Below are 14,134 nucleotides of genomic sequence, written 5' to 3'. Positions count from 1 at the left end.
AGACAGAAGAGTTTCCCACTTAAGATAGGCTTGAGTCCTAGAAGACAAAAACTGGGAAGGAAAACCTCTCTTTAGATACCAGAATGGAATTAGAAAGCTTGCAACCTGAATATCTGAAAATCAAAAGTGGTCAAATCTCGGAGAGGCGTTCGTTGAGCTTTGTGCCTCTAAAAGCTAGATTATCATTAAGGAGGTGATACAAATGTCCATCAGATATTCATCCTATGGAGGGCTGCACTTAGAAGGAGCCACCTGCGGTCAAGACAGGGCTCCAGGTGTAGCTCTACAGATCAGATAGGGCACCGGTACATCACAAGGCACACATATACACAATTTAGAAACACCAATCAACCTACCCAGCATGTTTGTAAAAGGTGGGAACACCCAGAGAAAACCAGTGTGAATGGAGCAGGGGCACACTCCACACAAAAGGTGTCCCAGTCCAGAATTAAGGACCCCAAAACTGAGGAAACCGTCACCACACTGTCCTGGACTTTATTACGCTGGTTATACATCCATATATACATATGTAACAGAACTACAAACTCCTTTCCTTTCTTTTGTTTTCAGCATGGAATAAACCCGTTACCTGTTCCTTTATAAGTAATATATCTCTGTCAGTAGAGATCATTCAGGAAAAGGAGGCAGTTAAAATTTCAGCTTAATTTTATTTTTGTTCTCCAACAACAGCTGTCATTTCTTTCATTAAGTACATTCAAAGGCATGCAACATCTTGTGACCTCTGTCACTCTGAAGCATGTACTCTGTATACCATTTCCTGAATTTGTTGAAGCTACAGTAAAGTTTAAGTAAACTGTACACCACAATGTAGCTGAAATTGTAATATACAGGATGTTTTTTTTTCTGCATTGCAGCTGGACAAGAGGGATGCCGAAAATGTGAGGTTAAGATGTGAGTGGAAGCCACACGGTGGGCACGGCGAGGTGGACCACACCGATGATGAACTGCCCCCGTCTCCTTCATCTCCAACACCTGCAGCAGCTGTCCAGGCAGCCAGCACACCAGGAAGATCGCGATATGCACCATGATCAGCCGGATGGTCTTGAACTGGCCATCGACATTTTCATTCCCCCACCTCTGGCGTGACTGCACCACCCTGATCACGATTTTGGTGTAGGAGGGGATAACGATGATTAAAGGGACAGCCAGCTGGAGCAAGTAGTAGGACAGGAGGTTGTACACGGCTCTGGAGGAGCAGACCTGTGTCAAAACCAGAGCCCCACAACAATGCGTCCCATCACTGTGTTTCCTGTACAAGATGCTGGGAAAGCTGAGGTAGATCAGGAGGACTGTCAAAGCCCAGAGCATGAGGGAGACCAGGACAACATTCCTGGGTGTCTGGATCAGCCGAGACCTCAGTAAGAGCATAATTGCCAGGAAGTGGTGGCACCGATGAACATGGTGCTGGGAGTCAAGACCAGGAAGTAGCAGGTGTTCATGATGACGCACGTTAGATAGCCCATGTTGCTCGGGTAAATAGCCCAGGTTGGCATGGATGCAAGGAAGGCCAGATCACAGAGTGCCTGCTTCAGAATGCCAATGGTAGCAATGGTAGAGGATGTGGCATGCCACACACAAGTCCAGATGTTCAGCAGGTTGCCCAGGATGCCCAGCAGAGAAAGGATATAGAACACATGTGGGAAGACAGCCGTGACAACCTTGGTACTACTGTGGATGTGCGAGCAGTTCAAGTCAGGGTTGTGGTCCAGTGGGAGAGTGAGTTCATTTTGCTGGCTGCTTTGAAGGAGTCGATAGTAATGTTTGCAAAATCCATATCCAAATATTGATCCTGCACACACAAAGAAGTAAAAAGTATTTGAAATTGTAAAACGGCAGTGATATAACAAGCATTGGTTTTGCATATTACTCCTTTGAGCAATCTCTCTGCAGGTTCCTGTCTATTGACACAGTATTCTAAATTGAGAGCTTCTGATGTAAAGGATTAAATCAACTGAGGGTGACCTGGATACTCCTCCTATCCTGAAAACATGTTTGAAAGCATCAAGTCCAAGACAGGCAAGTTGATTTCCACTATTAACCTCTTGATGCAACAGTGATGGTGCTCTAAGCTAAAACGGATGGTTTCCAACTATATACGAAACAGACTAAGCAAAACAGTTTTATATGTAAACACCACCAGTTTTCTAGTCTGAGAAACCTCTTTACAAATATTTTGAGTAAGGAAATAAAACAGAGCAATTAAATGTATAGGAATATAAAAGTAACAACAAAAAATAAACAAAAATGAATATCTAACAATAATCATTGGTAGATATTAGAAACATGCATATTTTAAGCAGACAGAGCAGAGAAGAAAAATTGTTTTCATATTCTGTGAAAGAGCATTAGAAGTATAAGCAAGAGAGGGCAGGACTGTGCTAACCTTTTGATGAGAACAGATGGTTTTCAGCAAGGACTGAAGAGTCTTGAAGCAGACCGGATGGATTCACAACATGCACATTCGCAAGGTACAGAACAAGAATTTACCTGTTAGATTTACTAGTGAAATATAAAGTCAAACACTGACCTTTACCAAGTGCGCCAAAACCCCCAGGAAATGAATGTAACCTGACTCACACAGACATCAATTGTCACGCACTTTAATATTTCCAGGTCCACATATAGTGGTCTTCAGCTCTGGCGATGGAGGAGTTTATATCATTCTATGTACAAATGAGCCCCCTGAGGAAAAAACTCCAGTAAACCATACTGTATGTAGAAATACAGCAAACTGAAATGTCACCAGTTAAGGTTACTGGTCCACCAAGGGAGACTAGTGAAAACATTTCGCTCCCAAAGAGCTGACTGAAAATGTCAGAATGAAAAAAAAACACCCAAGAGGAACAGATTGAATGTCGTTTATGATCCACAATAAGTGTGCAGGTAAAGAGCAGAAGTTAAGAGGAAGTGCACAGATGCCGAACTATTAGTATCTGAAACGTGTTAAAAGCACAATTAAAAACACTTTACAAGCACTGTTCAATTTTTGGCTTCAAAGGTCTGAGTAAAATAAAGTAATATTTTTGGCATTCGTTGTCATGCAATATCCAGTTAAACATTCCTTTCTATTTTTCCAGTTAACACACAAACCTTGTTACACACAAAATTAGGAGCGCTCACGCAATTTGGGCACTCTGGATACAAGTGTTTTGTCTGATCAATCTATCAAGAAGTTTGCAGGTGTCACTAATCACTATTCCCGCAACCCAATGAATTTACATTTAATTCCTGCAGTTTATCAATTGATTTACATTGTACGGTTGTGCCTTTTGTCTTCATTTGTTGAAAGAGACACCTTTCTTCTCAACAGAGTATAAACATGATGTACAATGGTCACAGCTATACTAAATAATCATGACTTTACTGAAATTATGTGTATGTTTTTTAATTAAATACATATGGGAATAGTTCTCAAAGGCACTCTCTACCCTTGGCAACACACTCGCCTCTTCAAACTCTTGGGGCTAGCAGTGGTTTCAGAGATGGACGCGCCTCTCCTCCAATCAGTGCTGATCCTCTGGTACAGGGGTGTGGTGCCAGTGATGTGAGTCCAAGGTGGGCGGGCTGAAGGAGCCTCTCTGTACTTCCTCATTCTCCTGTGTGCGCTCACGATGTCCACATCTGGGAGATGTGAATCATACACAATTGGCAATTCCACACTAAGTGGATATAACAAAAACAAGTGGGTATTTTACATAAATTGGGTGTTTTCTATGTCTACTATCGTCATGTGGGCTTCTGAAAATAAACACAGATTCAATATCTGAAAAAAGTGGTGGAAAAGGGGATAAATAAAAAAATACAACACAAATTCATCTATAGTTACAATTTATTTAAAGGCCGCCTTTCTCTTATTTAAACTCTGGAGACATCAATGTTTTGAGTAGTACAGATCTTTATAAAAATAGTGTCTTTGTCCTTACAAAAACTGCCTACATATACAGTGCAAACTGCCTAGATTTTTCCCAAAAAAGCATAAAAAATAATCACAATATTTACATTTTTCTTCAACAAGGAAAATACAGAGAACAGCAGGGATTTCAGTATTTCATTGGTTATAAATCATCTGTAGACATTTGGGATACCAGATTTAACAAAAAAGATTGTTGCTAATTCTACAGATACAACTTAACTTTCCTTCTTGAAGACAACAGTGCTTAATGACTTCATATCATCACTCACTGTTAAATGTTTGCACAAAGTTTTTTTAATTTAATATTTACATATTTACTCACATTTACTCACATAAGTGGTTACTCTGGTTACTAAGTGTAAACTGTGGACAGGTTTATTTTGCAACAGGGAAGGTACTGGTGAGATTCCTGGGACAAAGCTAGGAATACAAGGTGTATTTCAGATACTGTGGATAGATATAAAAAATCTGCATACATTTTCTTCAGTTTGTTAAAAATTGCTTTGCATTAGGCACATGAGGGCTCTGCACATAGGTGTTGGGGAAAAAAACGAGAGTGTACATTTAAAATAACAGTCTGCTGAAACAGATCCAGAGATCCAGCCACCATACTGAAGATTATATTTCTCACAGCTGTTGCTAAAGGTGATTTTTTAAAATTACATTGATGTCAACACATCGCAATTCTATCCAGCAGTCCTATTTGAGAAGGGTATCAAGCCTGAAATTTTCTCAGCCGCCTAACTGAAGTGCGGTTTATCTAATCCCAACAGTGCTTTTGTACCAATGGCTAGCATTTGTACGTAGGAATGGAGCACAGCTGCTACCTAATGAAGAGAGTTAAACTTTTAAAATCGTGCAGAATTCCAAAACTATTCTTCTATCAAATCATATTAATGTTGAAGAATACCAACTCATTTTCACTTTTGTTTTCAAACACCTGAAGAACCACGGGCCATTCATCGGAGACTGAAACCTTTGGATGAAAGCCACAAACCCAGTAAGATGACATCTAACATGAGGCAGGCAGTGTGTAATTAAACAGACTTAACATCAACCAGACTTAATTTAATTGAAAACATCCTAAAGCAATATTCCTAGAATCTTAGCAGCTACAGGTTTGTAATTAAAGATAACTGCATATAAATATTTTACAAATTGGTAGACCTACAAAGAGAAGTAAAACTAGACCAGGAAAGCATTTTTGTACTTTTATAAAGGAAAAATTTATAAAACCATTCCTTATATTCATGCCACCTTATTTAAAAGAAAAACTAGGAGCATGTGTATTATGGCTTCTCATGTCTTTAAAAGGAATAATTACGACATTAACATTGGATAATGAAGTACAAGAGTCTTGCACAGCATTTAAATCTAGTCTTAATTAGCTTTTACTGCAGTCTTAGATCGAGGGGTGCTATTCATATTAAGTGCTTTTCCAACTTTTACAAATCTATAATGGGAATAAATATTAATGCTATCTTTTGACATGAGTTTTGTCCCCTTAAATGCATATTAACCATTACATATCACCTAATGCAAGAAAAAGATGTTATCAAGATGAGAATGGATGTACTTTGCTGTCAGTCCACTTAGGCTTTCCTACCAATCCCTAACAATGGGGAAATCACCTTTACGATTACCTGCACCAGATCAGAGAATTTTATATTATTTATTATTACACTGGACATAAATGATCAAAACAGCACTGGTGATTTCACTTTTACAGAATTACACCATCCGGCTGTACTGGAAAAGTTTATAAATGTTCACTGGCAAAGCAACACTACTGAAAAGAAAATTGCATATTACATTAAGTGTTTGGAAAATAAAACTAAAAACTATTAATCTCCATTATTAGCTTTTAACGTGAGTCAGTCTATATAGTGCAAATATATGGCACTCTACTCAATAAGTTAATTAAAATGCAAAAAGGTCTACATTAAACAGTCAACGATGGAATTATACACCAGGGACTGCTTTTCTTCTTACAAGTTTTTTTATCCTCTCAATTGTTTTCTGTTTATGCTATAAGAGACAAATTTTCAAAATATTAGTAGTATTAGTCTCACTCCATAGGCTACCTCCTGACTCTATGAGTTTTATGCTCCGGTCACACCAATAGTACCATTATCTGCTATGGGCTATTTATCACACATTATTGAGTAACTTTAAATTAAGAAAATATTTAACAAAAAGAAAAAAAAATCTCCGCCAACACTTCAAACTCTGTTCCAATAGGCATAGTGTGCTGTAACACTGCTCTCTGCAACAACAGCATATAAATTTGGAAGGAAGTATTATTCATCATCCAAGTTAATACATTTTGCAAAGATACACATTCTTCCTAGTTTTTCATCAACGTGGCATTTCAAACAATTAAACGTTTGACTCGTGGTTCTGGGCAGGTGGCTTGGAGGTTTCCAGTGCTGACCTGCATAGGAGAATCAAGACTTTTAAATGCTAAGAAAGAGTCTTTAACAAAGAACCTCCCTCATCAGAAATGCATATATGGGCACCCAGCCAGCAAAGGCACTTGGAACACAGATTGAGATCTGTGGTCCAGATGTCACCCTCCCTTTCACAGAGACCCAAAGGTGAAAAAGGATCTTTGTTCTGTCCTAGGTGGGTGGGAAAGCATCTTAGTTTGAACTACATGATCTCCTAGCTGAAAACCTAAAGTAACACTCCACAACAACAAAGGATCTTGCCAGAAATAGCGCCTGCCCTCTGACCTCTGCCCTATTTTTGCTTTGGTGCTGTTCTTAGTGTTGCAGTAAAGCTAATTCCTATCATTAATGTTCCAATTTTTTCTTCTCTACACAAACCACAGAGCATGCGAGATACTGTGAAGTCCATAAGGATAAAAGCGGTCTGTCCTGACACAAAGTCTTTAAGAAGTATCACTCACAAAGGGAAGGGATCTGTCTATGAGTACATGCAAAAACAAACCAGAGATGTATTGCAATATTAGGAACAAAGCCACTGAGACTATTAATGCATGCAGAGATGGCACAAGATAGTATCCAATGTTTCCTTTCCCTGGCTTCCATGAATGATTAATTTAGCACTTAATCAAACATGCTAAAATGGAACTAATTAAAACTCTAGCAACTACAAGTATCTTACATCTTTAAATATGTGATGCATCTTTATGAACAGACAATATCCCTTACATTCTACAATTGCACTACCCTTCAAAAAAATGAAGAATAAGCAGAAGGACAGTATAATATCCCTTATTCCTACAGTAAGAATGGTCAAGGGTAGCTCTCCCACTGTGCAAGAGAGCAGGTTAAGACTCTGCCCTTGAAACGTGAAACAAAAACCTCTCTCCTTTGGATCTCTGTTAGGCACATCAGGTAGTGCTTTTGGATATATTCCATACATATATACAAATTAACAAGTCTTTCAAAGAAAAACCAACAATATAATTCTCCCTGATTTTTCTGCACATAATTGAGGACTACTATGAGGATGGGTGGGGTGAACCGTCTTTACTTAGATTTACAGGAGCCAGTGATTTCATGGCTTTAGAACTTAATGACAAGCTGTCCAAAGAAGGGTTACTGCTCGTTTTCAGTCCAAGGGGAGCCAGCCTGGGCATAGGCCTCCAGGAGACTTCGCCATCGTTACTGGTGCCTCTGGAGCTGGCTGCCGCTGCAGGCACAATGCCAGCTTTCATCTGCAGCAAGGGGGGAGGCGTGAGGGAACCCCCCTTGCCAGACTGGGGTGGGCTCTGTTGGCCACAGCCATTGGCCACCCTGTTACTCTTAGGAACCGAATCCAAGAGCTCGGATCCAATAACACTCTTCACATAATCCCCCCTTGCCGACTTTGGTTTGCTCTTGACATGACTTAAATCCTTGGACTTGAGCAGATCCTCGTCCAGCTGTAAGAAGAGGGGGCTGAGAGCACTGTCCTCATCTGGTTCAGCCCCACCCTCCCCTTGCTTGGAGCTGCCCTCCTCCTCTGACAGCTCTGCCCCTGGCTTCTTCTGCCCCAGCAGGCTGCGGTGGGCAAAGCGGGCCTGTGTGACAGCAGGCAGCCCAGAGCTGTCATTGTTCATCTGCTGGTTGAGAAAGACTATCTCGTTGAGCAGCGATGTCAAAGTCTCATCCTCTGAATCCTCATCCTCGTCATCGTCATCGTCTTCGTCCTCCTGGCTTGAGGCTAGGTCTCCTACCAGGGAAAGCCCACTCCTTTCATCTGATCTACCACTCTTCTCCCCATCCTCCGGGTCGTCCACGTCATCTGTGGTCTCCCGTGTGTTGTGGATGGGCATGACCCAATCTCCTGTTATCTCCCCATCGTCGAGGCCCTCTTCCTTCTTTTTATGCGACACTGGAGCTGATGAAGACTTTGGGGCATCCCTTTGCTCGGCCATGCCTGAGGGAGCCTGATCCTTTTTGAGCTCCAGACCACAATCCAAGGAGGAGCTCAGAGACTGGGAGGCTCCGTGCTCGTCTGGAATGCGTCGATTTCTCCGCTCCTTTTTGTCGGCAGCTTTCTTCGAGGATAACAGTGAGGCCAAACTGACAATCTTGGGCATGCTGAAGCCTTCCCTCACTGCAAATAAAAATATACAAATCCGCACTATTAGCATCAAATAACATTAAAATCTTTGCGAAAATAATTAAATGGATAATGCCTGCTTCTCCTCTGCTCCACAACTACCTGCTGGGTTGTCCTTTGCCTGAGCAGGTTTGGAGTCTTTGTTAGGTGCAGAGACGGGAATGGACAATTCTGGAAAGTTTTTCACCTGAAATGGAAGAGATATTCCAGGGACCTCAATAGTCACGGAAGCTACACCTGAAATGGGGGGGGAAAAAAGATTCTTAAAATCCTAAACTGTGGGCTTTCATTAAACCGTTTCATTTTACACTTCTATATCGGCGTAGTAATGACAGTAGTAATTTTAGACCAGCATTGATCCCCTAGTAAAGACACCAGTTATTTTAACAAGATTAATATCTTAAAACCATCAGTTATTGTAAGATTTAACATGCAACAAAAGCAGGAGACGGCAATTGGCTTTCAGGTCTAGCCACAGCATACCAGGGATTGACGAAATGGGCACGCCTTCAATTTCAGCAGTAAGAGCGTTTGTGTCCGAGTGCAGGATGGTGCTTGACAGAGGACTGGGTGCAGGGGCATGAGCCTTGAACGTTAAAATGCTTCCCTCTGCTGGCACCGTGCTGCTGCCAGCACTCAAGGACGGACTGGCCAGCGGAGACGACACTGAGCTGGGTAAGCCTATAGAACAGGAACAGGGAGAGATTGCTTCTTCTACTGTCATACGGCATTTTAGTCATAAAACCTGAGGAAAAAGAGGCTTGAGTCCCAATTGTCATCAGTCTACAAATAAGGCTTTTCAAAATTAAATTTACGTTTTGTCATTTCAATAAAAAAAAAAGACTCTTCTTTGGCCTCACAGTTTTGGAAGAGAAGCTGATTAAGCGTTTTTCATAAAATGATGGAGCTCAGACCACGTGACCAACCACCCAGTCACGAATGCAATTTTATCATAGGCATGGCATAGCATGGCTCATAAAGTTTCAAACATTACCGAATTCCAGTTTCGATTCAGTTTCGATCAGATACAAATTACTCAAATCTTTGTCAAAAATTCAATATGGCTCCCAAATAATGTGGCCTTGTGGTATAATTTTACTCTGACATAACATGATCCAATGGAGTTTTTTTTGGTGACTAGTGCCATAAATTTTCAGCTAAGGGTGGGTGTAACCCTGTTTTGTTCTCATTTGGGGTTACAGACTGAGAATTTCTCCCTGGCTGAAAATGGCAAAGTTCACGTGTTCGCCTTTTCTGACTTGGGTCGAAAAGTGGGTGACTGAGCTGACCTGTGGGCTGGGGGGCTGATGACCTCCTCTTGGACAGGATCAGGGGTCTTCTGACAGGTGAGCTTGGACTGGTCAGGCTGCCCATACTCAAGGCTGGCTCCGGGTGAGGCTGTGTAGTCACCGTCTTGCTACTGTTTCTCTGGGCCAACTTCTTCCGCTGAGTCTCCAGCGATTTCTGTTTGGCACAGATATACTCCAGCTTCTTGATTATCAATTCCTCCGTCTTTCCTGTAGAAAGAACATAACCAGAGTCTCAGGATAAGGAAAAATAACATATATATATAAGAAATACATCTATATTTAATCAAGTAAATTTTAATGTACTGTACCACCAACATAAAAAATAATTAACAGGATTCAGAGGACAGTTATGGTGGATGAATATACTTAATTTCTTACAAAAGAGAAATACATTAAGGTATACCTCTAATGTACATCTCATTAAAACCAGACTTACCAGACGTCTGGGCAACCTTTTTGATGAAGACAGATCTCTTCCGCATCAGCATGTTCTTCTGTGCTTCCAGACGGTCAGACTCATCGACCAGAGCCTGGATCTCATTGAGAGCCTGAAAATGGCAAAGGATTATCAAGAACAGGAAAGGAACAGCCGTGGCAGCTCGGTTTCTGAATACTTTGGCAGGGTGACTGGAGCCTAGATGGAATCAGGTACATTTTCCCTTTGTATGGGAATCTTGAGAAGCTCCTCTTTTTCCTTTCTTCAGTTTTTAATACAGGACCCACAGAAACCCAGCCTGCTCTTCCTCTTTCAGTGGCAAAGGTGGCAGCAGTCAGTCGGTAACAAGTCCTCCACATCCTCTCCCTCCACCAGAGCTGGTCAGCCCATCCCTCACCAAAAGGGAACATTACAGACTTCCTCCTTTCTTAACAGCAATGGTGAAACATATAGCTCACACTTAAAAAGTGCACACTAAACTAGAGACAGTGGTGAAAGAATTAACTTTAAAAAAATGTATAAATCATGTACTGAACATATAATTACTTTAAAATGTGCTGCTCAGCAGTTAATCACAAAATAACATACATGGTAAATAATATAATCCCTTTAGTGCTGCCATGATATGAACACAACAGGGATTACTCAAAATACTCAAAATGTTCAACAAAACGAGTATACATGAAGTCACGTGCATGATAAAAAAATGAAAGTCAAATGGAGCCCTAATGGTAAGAGGCCACAGCAGGCCTATTATGCTCTAAATAAACACCATGGATGGAAGGAACTCACGTCACTACTTGCTCTTTACTTATCTAAAACAACCCCCCTGTAACATGAAAGTGTTTTTATAGTACTCTTGGGAGGTTTTTACATAAAGTCGAATTTACATAATCTTGTGTAACCTGGGGAGAGAGTGAACTGTATTATATTATTTTACTTATTTTGAGAATGTTTAGAAAGACAAGGGTTTGGCACAAAATCTGGAGTAATCGCAAATCTTGTGTATTAGTAAATATTAGAATTGTGGGCAGGGACAATCAAGGTGCAGGGATTAGAAATACAAAGATGACTCTCTTACCTGCCGGAGGATGTAAAACTTGGATGCCTTGGGCAGGTTTTCCAGGCCCAGCACTTTCTTCATGTTATCGAAGAGCTCCCTCAGTTCGCTGCGCCGTCGGCGCTCGTTGACCGTGTGGTTGATCCGCAGGGAGGAGGCACTTCCCACCTCGTCTTCCTCTCTGCCGCCAGGCTGGAGCTTTAGCTGAGCCAAATTAAAACATCAAGAGAATATTCACTTTGGATTTTTGCTTCGCCATTATTGTATTTTAGAAATAAACCCCCAAATTCATTAAGCCTTTAACTGTAAAAAGTCATTTAAAAAAAAACGGCATACCTTTGGTTTCATTCCAGAAGCTTTCCTCTTCGCTTCATGAATGCTCCGTCTGTGAAATAGTTTTGGTAATGTTTATATAATGGAAGTAGTTTTGTCTTTATATTAATAAATCATGTACTGAACAAAAAGTTCAGTACATGATTTATTAATCATTTATTAATCATGAATAGAAAACAAGCAGCTCAAAGTTGTCCTAGCAAACATCTCTTTTTAAGATTGGCGTCATTTTTCTCTGAATACCCGGTTTCAATACAGTAAATCCTTACAGCTGAACCTAAATCCTGAGAAGAGAACAAGGATTAACTTGCATGCATCTCACTGTCACGCAAGTTATCCGAAACCTGCAGTTCACCAATCCTGTTAACGTATTTCCAAACAAAAACATAAAACAGAAGTAAAGTCATTTTGGAATTCGAAGAGCCTCAACCTCCATCCTTACACTTTATCAAGCTTCATCTGGACAGCCACGGCCTTTAGCCGAGCAATATTGATCTTCTCGGAAAGCTCCTCAACCGTCTCGATATCGATGGCTTCATCTTCCTCACTCAGGTCAGACTCCTCCTGTTGGAGGAAAAAGGAAAGTTTGTGTCACAGGGAGATCAGCACCACACTGTTTGAACTTAACATATACCAGCGATACACATCATCTATGCAAATATAAGGACAGGTATTGTTTCTCTTACACTGGCAGGCTCATTATCCTCTTCCTCACTATCGTCCTCGCTCTCATCTTCTTCTTCCACGTCAACCTCAGAATCGCCTGTTTGTTCACCCTCCACTCCCTCCACCTCCCCCTCCTCCAGGTTTCGTACCTCTTCCTTAATCTCCACTCTGGAGCTCTCACCACTTTTGGTGCGAGTCCAGTCTTTAGTATCCACAGAGGGATGAGTACATGGTTCAGTGCAACTCAGACTTTCTGAGCCCTCCTCCTCAGATGCTGGCCTACCAGGTCGCGTCTCACCAGATTTCCCCGAGCTCACGTCTTCTTTAGAAAATGTACGAGGTAGAGACTGTTTAGAAGTAGAGGACTCCGCACAAGTTTCGCCAGAAGAATTTTTTGCCAGCGAGTCCTTAACACATGATACTGAAGACTTTGAGCTGCCACTAAGAAGGGCGATGGGAGCAGGTTGACCAGATTCCAGTACAGTCTTACTGGGTTTGTGGTTTGTTACACCAAGCTCGGGGTCAGTCTCACTCTGCGGTTTTGGCAGACTTCCATCCAGAAGTGTTTCAGAGTCCTGCATCTGGCCAGATGTGTAGGAATGGTCAGAATCACTGCCTTTTAACTCAACAGGATCCCGCCCACTGGTGTACGAATGATCAGAGGAAACGATGCCTGCTGGCGTTACATCCTGTAGCGACGCGTCTGTGTCCTCAGCCTCAGAGTGGTCAGGACTTTCTTCCTTTTGCTGGGTTTTTGCAGGATCAGAAGCTTTTTGAGCTTCCTTCACCTTTACCTGCTGCAGAACCACTTCTGCGTGTGCAGGAGCATGTTCCTGGGGAGCTTTAGGGGAACCCTTTGCCTTTGGAACCTGCTTCTGTACTTCTAGCAAGACCGGCTGCACAAGTTCTGAACTGGGCTTGGCTGCGGAAGCAGCGGTGGTTTTTGGGATCTGAAGCAAAGTGAAGCCACCGCTCGTGATGGGAAGCACACTAGCCTGAGAGCCAGGGAGCTGACCACCCGAGCTATAGGTGATGAGCTTGGATTCTGGTCCCTGAACTGACAGCTTAGTCCCGGTGGCAGGAGAGATTCTGAGGGTGTAGGTTTCTGTGTGTCCCATTATGCTGGGGACTGTCCCCGTCTTCGCAGCCTGAGACACAGCGGATGGTGCAGACCCTGCTGCAGCAGATGCCTTAGACCCTGAGGTGGGAGAAGTTGCTGAGGTGCTTGGGGAAAGCCCAGCGAGGACTGCAGTGCTGCACACAGGAGACTTAGCAGCAGCAGCAGGGGGCGTAGTGGAGTCTGGAGGCGGATGTGGAGGGGCCGGTAAACGGATCACAGAACCTACAAAGCAAATAAGACATTTTTAGTTTCTAGGACAACACTCAAGGGTAAAAAAACATCTGACTAAAACTACCATGAGAAAATGAGTCATTAACAAGGTGAGCAGCAAAAGAGGTAACCTCACCTGGGTTGCGGATGAGCACGTTGGGCTGGACTGTGCGGAGCTGGCTGAGAGGGACCAGCTGAATGAGCTGTCCATTGGGGTGGCGGAACAGCGTGGTGCCGGTGGAGCTGCGGACCGGCTGCAGCACCATCCTCTGACCCGGAGACAGCTGAGGGCCCAACGAGGGTGTGGCCGGGCGTACTGCTGGGGAGGAGGGCTGGACTGGGATGAGGAGCAGGCGGGTGCCAGGGCGTCGATTTGTGGGGTTCACGCCACCCGTGGGGCTGCCTCCACTTGGGACGCTCATCGCCGGGGCGGTGGGCGTTGGGGTCTCCTCTGAAAAAAACATCACAACAGTGGCGGTCAAACTCTCGA

General features: G+C 42.6%; 1 protein-coding gene and 1 pseudogene across 5 annotated transcripts in view; both read right to left on the bottom strand.

Moving 5' to 3' along the window:
• Positions 1-687: 687 nt before the first annotated feature.
• On the bottom strand, positions 688-3,613 carry LOC138240993 (somatostatin receptor type 2-like; annotated as a pseudogene).
• Positions 3,614-3,832: 219 nt separating this feature from the next.
• The window catches only part of mgaa (MAX dimerization protein MGA a), a 29,363-nt gene continuing 19,061 nt past the window's right edge, over positions 3,833-14,134 (bottom strand). For 4 of the 5 annotated variants that reach the window (XM_069193235.1, XM_015350838.2, XM_069193236.1 and 1 more), the window contains 10 exons: positions 13,781-14,095; positions 12,335-13,656; positions 12,091-12,212; positions 11,652-11,700; positions 11,337-11,519; positions 10,256-10,367; positions 9,799-10,026; positions 8,993-9,190; positions 8,612-8,746; positions 3,833-8,503 (listed from right to left, as the gene is read on the bottom strand). In XM_069193235.1, coding sequence (XP_069049336.1) covers positions 7,404-8,503; positions 8,612-8,746; positions 8,993-9,190; positions 9,799-10,026; positions 10,256-10,367; positions 11,337-11,519; positions 11,652-11,700; positions 12,091-12,212; positions 12,335-13,656; positions 13,781-14,095 — 3,764 coding nt within the window. In that variant the 3' untranslated portion in view covers positions 3,833-7,403. The remainder of the gene's footprint in view (positions 8,504-8,611; positions 8,747-8,992; positions 9,191-9,798; positions 10,027-10,255; positions 10,368-11,336; positions 11,520-11,651; positions 11,701-12,090; positions 12,213-12,334; positions 13,657-13,780; positions 14,096-14,134) is intronic. The other variant, XM_069193238.1, reaches the window with a different exon arrangement.

Source organism: Lepisosteus oculatus, chromosome 8 (genome assembly GCF_040954835.1).
Source record: "Lepisosteus oculatus isolate fLepOcu1 chromosome 8, fLepOcu1.hap2, whole genome shotgun sequence".
Lineage (NCBI taxonomy): Eukaryota > Metazoa > Chordata > Actinopteri > Semionotiformes > Lepisosteidae > Lepisosteus > Lepisosteus oculatus.
The sequence above is the reverse complement of the archived record's forward strand: the minus strand, read 5'-3'. Positions and strand labels throughout refer to the sequence as shown.